General features: G+C 41.0%; 1 protein-coding gene across 1 annotated transcript; it reads right to left on the bottom strand.

Annotated features, from left to right (window-relative positions):
- Positions 1-3,978: 3,978 nt before the first annotated feature.
- On the bottom strand, positions 3,979-6,387 carry LOC123425915 (autophagy-related protein 8A). The gene is made up of 6 exons (XM_045109678.1): positions 6,256-6,387; positions 6,085-6,128; positions 4,982-5,037; positions 4,842-4,894; positions 4,416-4,534; positions 3,979-4,325 (listed from the first exon to the last, which is right to left on the bottom strand). Exons 2-6 carry the CDS (start codon positions 6,119-6,121, stop codon positions 4,231-4,233), a joined length of 360 nt encoding a protein of 119 aa, XP_044965613.1. The 5' UTR covers positions 6,122-6,128; positions 6,256-6,387; the 3' UTR covers positions 3,979-4,230.
- Between the last annotated feature and the right edge of the window lie 1,843 nt (positions 6,388-8,230).

Here is an 8,230-nt window from a genome sequence, read left to right as displayed (position 1 = left end):
TTGGAGCTTTTGCTTTGAAACTCTTAGCCATCTGTTGAACTTTACTGCATTCAGGTTTTTCCTTCTCCAATCGTAACTTCATTTTATCCACCTCCTTTGACAGGGTCTGGTCAGCTATTGTTGACCCCGGTGTTTCCTCCATCTCAAAGTTATCGTGGGCATCTACCCGCGTTGGAATCTTAGGGTCCTCCTCTGGTTTGCTGCTTCCACTAGAACGCATATGATCCCTGTTCGTTGTTGATCCTGCGCTACCAAAGGAGAAGCTCATCCCTCTCCGTGCATGCGGTTGACCCGGCGATGGGGTATAGGCCGTCCTGTGATCAAACTTCTTGTACGGGGAGCATCTGAGCGTTGAGTCGTAGGCCTTGGAGGGTAGTCCCAGCAGTTTTTTCTCGCAAGCAAGCTTATCGTGATCCATAAACCCACAATGGAAACAAAAATGTGGAACCCGTTCATACTTTAGTTGGAATATGCTTCTCTTCACAACACCTTGTGTTTTGTATTCGAGGATCACCTCCTTTTGCAAACGCCTGTTATAGGGAAGCTTCACTCTGATGCGGAGAAATTCATTCATGGCATGGCCTGTATCAGGAGCATCAACTTCAAGAACTTCTCCCAACGTGCCTCCAATGGCCCTTCCGTAAACCTTGGTCTGTCTCTTCCATGGAACATCAAACACCCGCACCCACACTGGTACGGAGTCAAGAACAGATTCAGATGGTCGCGCATCATCATCGAACGGAGCCACCAGCACAGCATTGCCATCATAGATCCATGGCCCTCCTCTTCCCACAAAGTTGAAATCACCTTCGGAGAAAAGCTTGATCACGAAGTGATTGCTCTCCATGGGTTGAAATTCCACCCCAGTCTGTAGCTGTCAGATCTTTTCAAAGTGATTAGACAAAGTTTTTGCACTTGGACACTTTTGTGCGCGGTACAACCCTAGCAGCTTCCACCTTTCCGTTTCATCCACCTCGTCATCCTCTTCCTCGAAGTCCACCGCCACAAAGGCCACATCATCCATGGCCACTTCACCCCCTAGCTGCGTGTCGGCAGACGCCGGCAGGCCATCCCCATACCTTGGAGCATCCCAATTGATGTCCTCCTCATCAGGTCGCATCTCAAAACCTTGCATTCTCGCAGTCCTAGACGTCACCATGGCACGACCACGCGTTGGCTTCGGGTGGGCAGGAACCTCACCAGTTCCCCCATGATCACCCCCACCACCGGCAGAAGGCGACGGCAGCGACGACATCGGCCCCGTTTGAACGAACTCAGGATCAGGTGGCTTTGGGTCAGCGCGAGTAGATCTGTTGTTTAGGTCACGGCCATGGGCCTTATATGTCACAACCCTGGTCGTCCCTTCGTGCCGATCACGGACACCGATCGAGCGTGAAGGAGTAGGACTCGTAGACAGCGATGACTTCGGATACGGGCGGCGGAGGGACACCTCCCTTGGCTCCGGTAGGCTTCCATCTTTGGGTGTCGGCGGCGCTGGCGGCAGGGTGTCACCCATGTCGCGGGAGCCAGGCTTAAACCCTAGATGAGGCAGACTCGTTTATGCTACTGGCTAAGTTACTCTCACTACTCCCTACATCACGGTTTAGAAGACGTGCATGCAAATTCTCTAAAACCTAGGTGGTTATTGATTGGCTGTAAAATGAGTTGAAAAATAGCATTCACACTACGCATGCATATAGAAGTAGTAGAACGGAGTACTAATTAGCTGCTAGGAGTAAATGCAGTGCGCCTAAAAACTTGTGTGTTATGGAAATGCACGTAAACTTAACCATGCCTTCCGAACCGGAGGTAGTACAATCAGCCTTACCAAACAACCTAAACTGGTGGCCATAGTGGACCAGAAGTTTGACTTCCCGTTTGTTGGGCAGACGTTGCTGCCATAAGTGCAGACTAGTAGAGAAGTGAACAAGATCGGAGACATGTTTGCGTGGTCATACCACATCAATAAATCATTATGGGTAGCAGCGATCATCACGTATAATTGCACTAGGTCGAATAAGGAATGATAACCAACACCAAGCGTGCTCACCCCCAAAGTGCAATTATGATAGAAAAACACACTCTATGCATTTCACATCAGAACCATTGCAAGGGTTCGTGCAATGACATAACATGCAGGCTGGGTTTAGTGCACTTTGCACTACCGGAAGGATGCGAGCTGGGTTTGATGTGGGAAATCAAACGACATGCAGACGGATAAGAGCATGTATGCATCCTGAATACATATGTGTTCATACTGTGTTCAATTAAAAGGTACAAGGCGTGGTATGCGTTATAAAGAAGAAGAAAAGTCAATTTTAAACCTTAATTCAAAATCTCGATTGATTGCATTCTAAACTATGCAATCTCAGTCTAAATCAAACCCTAACATGTTTAGCAGACAGGGATTGTCGACCTGGCAAAGGATAGCCGATATTGATGGCATTTTGCAAGAGGCGCACATCCTACTCCCCCATTGACATGGCATGGATGTGTGCATCCGACCCATTCCTGGCAGCCCATTTGTGAACTTATTTTTAAATCCGTGGACTTTCTTTTGAAAATTCATGAACTTCTTTTAATAATCGTAGAATTTTTTCTGAATCCATGAACCCTTTTTCCAAAATTCATGAACTTTTTTCCTTTGAAAATCTGGTTCATGGGGTTCCTTTTTTTCGTTTGTTGTTTTCTACTAAGATGGCCATCGGTTTTTATATATACTTTAAAATAATTTGAGCATTCAAAAAGTTTCACAAATTTAAGAAAAATAAAGGAAAATAAAAAAGGAAAATGGAAGGAAAGAAAGGAGGAAAACGGGATGGAGTGAACAGAACGCATGTGGTGTTGTTCATCGAACATCAAGTGGTCTTTCAAGACAACCCTGTGCTAATTTTCTGTTTTTACAAAAATAAATAAATAAAACAAGCCCGGTCCAGCGGGCAGCAGTGTAGCGTCCTATGAAATTTTCATTATAAAAAGGAAAAAGTCCAAAAAAACCTGGAACTTGTAGACAAAATATAAACCAAACCCTAAACTTCGAATCCCTGAAACCGATAGACTAAACTCACTGATCGTGGTCTATTTTAAACCTTGAGATAACTTAGCCGGGATTTGCTGAATTGGACTAGGCCCGTTGCGCACGCCCTCTGCTCTGGTTTTTTTGTTTTTTTTTTCTTTTTTCTTTCACACATGTCTACTTCTTTTCAATATCCAATGTAATTTTTAACGCACATATGTATTTTTTTTTGATAAAATTCCAATATTTTTCAACACATTATGTACATTTTAAAAATACTCGGGAAACTCACCCATGTTCTGCTTTTTTATAAATACAAATAGAATTAAAAAAACCCAAACATTTTTTTGAAACAAAAAGACATAGAATTTGTGACAAAAATAGAAAACATAAATATTTTGAACTTCTGAACAATTTAAAAAATGCTCGAACTATTTTAAACTTCCTAAAAAAATAATGGGCCGGCCCAATTTCTGCCTGTGAGAATAGCAGCCTATCAGGTTATCCCGGTTCGGATTATGATATTGTCAGAATCCCGGTATGTCAAACGGACCTAGGATTTAAAATAGACAGGGATTACAAGTTCGGAGTGCCAATTTCAGGAATTCGAAGTTCATGATTTGATTTAGCTTTCGTCTACAACTTCAAGGCTTGTTTTGGACTTTTTCTTAAAAAAACTAAAACAGGCCAGCCAATCAAACAAATCCTTTGCCATTTGTTTTTGCGCCTAAAACAATGTAAAGGTTTGACTCGACCAAGATTACACAATTCACGATGCTATCGGCCAGAATTTCAGTTCGGCCGACCTTATATAAGTTAAAAATAGACATTTTTTGTTGCAAGTGACAATTTCATAAGGCTCCATTTTTATCTAACTATTTTGCATCAAGATTTGTCCAGTATGATCGTCATATTAAAGTTTGCCCCCTTACAACACACGGGCACATAAACCCAGCCTAATATTAAGAAAAACTCTTACCATGAGTTTGCAATTGATATCATCACAGAGCATTAGGAACATAAATCAGACAAGAACAGATAAATCTTCGACCCTTCGAAGTATAGAGTTTTACAGGCCGACATTCAGATGATAATAAGATACCAAACACTAACGCATTAAACCATGACAGCAATCCACCAGCATACTAGTGATAGTATGTACACAGACGTCGCAACCTGAACATCCATTTATTTACAGTGGCCAGGCAGATGGATTAGGCAGACCCGAAAGTGTTCTCGCCACTGTAAGTCATGTACAGGAAGCCATCCTCGTCCTTGTTTTCTTCATAGATCGCAGACATCAACGAAGCTGCCAAAAACAAACATTGATATGAGGATTGGGCAGTCACATATGACCAATAACAAACTAATTTGCTATAAATATGTTTAAGAAAATTACCAGTCGGTGGCAAGGTGCTATTCACAAAGACGAAGATGGCCTTTTCTGGGCTAAGCTTGATCCTCTTCCGTACCACGTAGACAAACTGGCCAACAGTAAGGTCGGCAGGGACAAGATACCTGCAAAAGAATCAATTATAAGCACATCAGCAAGATACTAATACAGATTCCTAACATGGAACAGCAGACAAGAATAATATTTGAAGACCACGGTAAATAAAAAACAGAACAAATAGTCAACAAGTATATAAAATAGAGCACATTCAGACATAATAAATTGTTATGTACATACAAGAAACCTGAAAATGAAACATTGGCATGTTGAAAGAGAGATTGCAGCTGAGAGCAGAGCTAAACCCCAGAAAACAATGAGAAGAACTGCACATCTGGCATCAGAACACAGAAGTGATGAAGATGGATATCTTACTTCTTCTTATCAATTTCCGGGACATCAGACTTATCAGCCTTCTCAACAATCACCTGAAATAATTGATCAAAGAGCTCTATTAGGAGAGATGAATGTGGACAACCTACATATGTAAAAGATAAGTCCAGAGATATATTTACCGGAATTCTATCAGCGTACTTCTCACGGATCCTGGCAGATTCAGCTTGCCTCCTCTCTATAAAAAGGTAATTTTAATAACATAAGATGAAAATAACTTGCCAATGGAAAAAACAATTGAAGCTTGAACCAAGATCTCATATGCATCAACCAGTGAAAAGCAGAACATATTATACCCTCCAGGGAAGATAGTACATCATATTAAAAAAAGAAATACTATATGAGACCATTTTGTAAAATATTTCTTTTACAGGGGAACAATCAATACTATATGAGACCATTTTATAAAATATTTCTTTTACAGGGGAATAATCTTGGCAATCCTGGCAATCCATAGGAGAAGCCAAACAATACATTCAATCGCACCAATAAGACAGAACAGTAGTACAACAGAAATTGTACGCCAAAGTATCACATCATTGTTGGTTACTTAACTGAGTAAAACAGTATCTTATGAATATGATCTAACAAAGTCATTCGGCAATATGAATTATTATTAAGATATAATACGAATAGCACACGGACAAAAAAAACCTTAAAAGTAGAATATATCAGGCAGTCATCATTATATGGAACAGTCTATTTTTATAGACTGAACAGAGTGTAAATTCTAATGCAAGATGGATAAACGACTTAATATCAAGACCATGAAATCTATCTTTGCAGCACCATTCAATTAGAATACAACTCAATCACAAAAAACAGACAGTACTGGATTGATGAACTGAGTCTTCCTACTGATTTTAATCATTTTGACAGATGTAACATATACGGACTAATAATACTAGTCTACATGGTGGTTCAATAAAACACCAATCTGAAACACACCGACAATATCTGCCAACAGCATATGGGACAGGAAAGAACGTCCGGAATACACAAATTAGCACGCCGGAGCACGGAAGCAATCAACTATAACCAAGTTATCACGTCACGTAAAAGAAAGTCTAAATTACTTTGGTGTCAAACAACTGGTCCACAGGTTTCAATCAGTGAAATACCAAACTCTCGTATATGAGTACTCCTATATTATCGATCGGACGAAAAAGCAAAACAGAGCGTAAACTGAAAGAAATTAACAGCCAGAGGGGCAAGAGAAACAAACCCAGGGGGTGCTCGGTCTTGAAGCAAGTCTTGGCCATCTCCAACCTGCGATCGATCGAGAAACAATCCACCGATCAAATCGATCCCAGAGCGGATGATGAAAGCGATAAGAAAACCCAAATTCTCCGAACTCTGGGCGGATCTTTTGGGGAAAAAGGATGGAGGGGCTCACCGATGGGATGGCGCTGCCGGGGACGAGATTGATCGAGGCGATCGGGGTGGCGGAATCGAGGGGGGAGACTGGATTGAAAGTCGCTCGGCGGAAGCAACCGGAAGGAAGTCGCGGGGTAGGGTTTGGTGGTGGAGGCGTGTCGCGGCTATTTAAGAGGGCCTTCCCTGTGGGGAATCTTATGCCGTGCCCCTCGGGTTCTAGCTGTATTGTATTGTGTGTACACAACTCGCACGGTTGTGACGGTTCGTTTTGTGCAGAGGATTCAAACTCAATTTGTATTCAATTCCGTAACGCGTGCTCTTCGTTAACTAGTAATTGTTTTAGGCTGGCCATAGTGAGAGTAATTAAGGTAGTACTTGGGACTAGCAAACATGCTGATGTGACAGACAATTAAAAAAGAAAGAGAGGATTAGAGTAACATACCGTAACATGTTAAATGTTATGCTACTATGGCCCTGTTTGTTTCAGAAGTTCCGGGACTTTTTTTAGTCCCAACTTAAAAGTCCCTAGTCCCTACCCGTTTGTTTTTAGAAACTAAATAAGGACTAGAGGTTATTAAATGACATGTAAAAAGACCATGTTACCCTTAGTGATGTATTAGTAGTTATTAAATGACATGCTAAAAATAGGGGCATTGTTGGAAAAAGTGACAAAAAGTCCCAAAAAGACCCTCCCATAGGGACTTCTCCAAATAGTCCCAAATACCCCCTTTTAGTCCCTAAAAGACCCTCCTGTTTGTTTCACATGGGACTTTTTGGGACTTTTTTAGTCCCTACATCAAAAAGTCCCTTGAAACAAACACCCCCTATGTGTCATGCATGTCAATAAATAAGGTCATCTATGATACTACTTTATGATAATATGCACTATGAAAGTAATATCATACAATAGTACCATATGCATGATACTACTATATGATACTCCTCACTATGACCAGCCTTAGGCAACCTCGTTAACTTTATTGCTTTGTTCAAAACGAACTACTTTTGTACTTCTAGCCTAACTCACCAAACCGTTTGATTTTCTAACTCATCAAACCGTTGTCACTAGACGGAGAATTTTTTATATATTAGGCAACCGAACCAATATCGGTTACAAGCGGATCATTAAAAAGAAACCTCATCAAAACACACAAGATCCGTTAGAAATATATCTTCGCACTCTTTTCGACGATACTAGAAACAACACATGGATGAAGCCAAGTGGAATGAATCTTTTCATCCTTCGAGAGCCACCGTCGCCTCGGCTTTCTGAACATAATATAAACCCTAACGACACTCAAAAGACACATAAAAATGAAGCCTTGCGAACATCGACTATTTGATGTTTGTTTGATTATTTGATGGAAGATATTAACTTCAGATCCTTGATCACCATTATTATATCCTCTGATCTTAAACATGTTGATGAGGTGTGAGTAGTTGATATTGTTCCTGAGGACATGTGAGAAGTTTTGTTATAAGTAATTATGTGAAGTTGATATTCGTTTAATATTTTGATAATGTGTATGTTGTTGCTTCTCTTAGTGTTGTCGTGTGAAGATCGACTACACGACACTTAACCATGTTATGGGTCTAAGGAAAGACACTGTGGAGTACCAAATAGATGATGGGTTGCGAGAGTGACAGAAGCTTAAACACCAATACATGCATTGCTTCATAAGGGGCTGATTTGGATCCACATGTTTCATGCTACGGTTAGATTTATATTAATTGTTCTTTCGTAGTTGCGGATGCTTGCGAGAGGGGGTAATCATAAGTGGGTTGCTTGTTCAAGTAAGAACAATATCTTAGCACTGGTCTACCCATATATCAAATTATCAAAGTAACGAACGCAAATCAACTAAACATGATGACATGACTGGACAGTAATTCCCATGTGTCCTCGGGAGCGTTTGCTTCATACAAGAGTACTTTCCGGCAATGTCCTTTGTTATAAAAAGGATTGGGCTACCTTGTTGCGCACTTGCTACTAT

The sequence above is a fragment of the Hordeum vulgare genome, chromosome 2H (assembly GCF_904849725.1).
Source record: "Hordeum vulgare subsp. vulgare chromosome 2H, MorexV3_pseudomolecules_assembly, whole genome shotgun sequence".
Taxonomy (NCBI): Eukaryota; Viridiplantae; Streptophyta; class Magnoliopsida; order Poales; family Poaceae; genus Hordeum; species Hordeum vulgare.
This window is presented reverse-complemented; position numbering and strand designations above follow the sequence as displayed.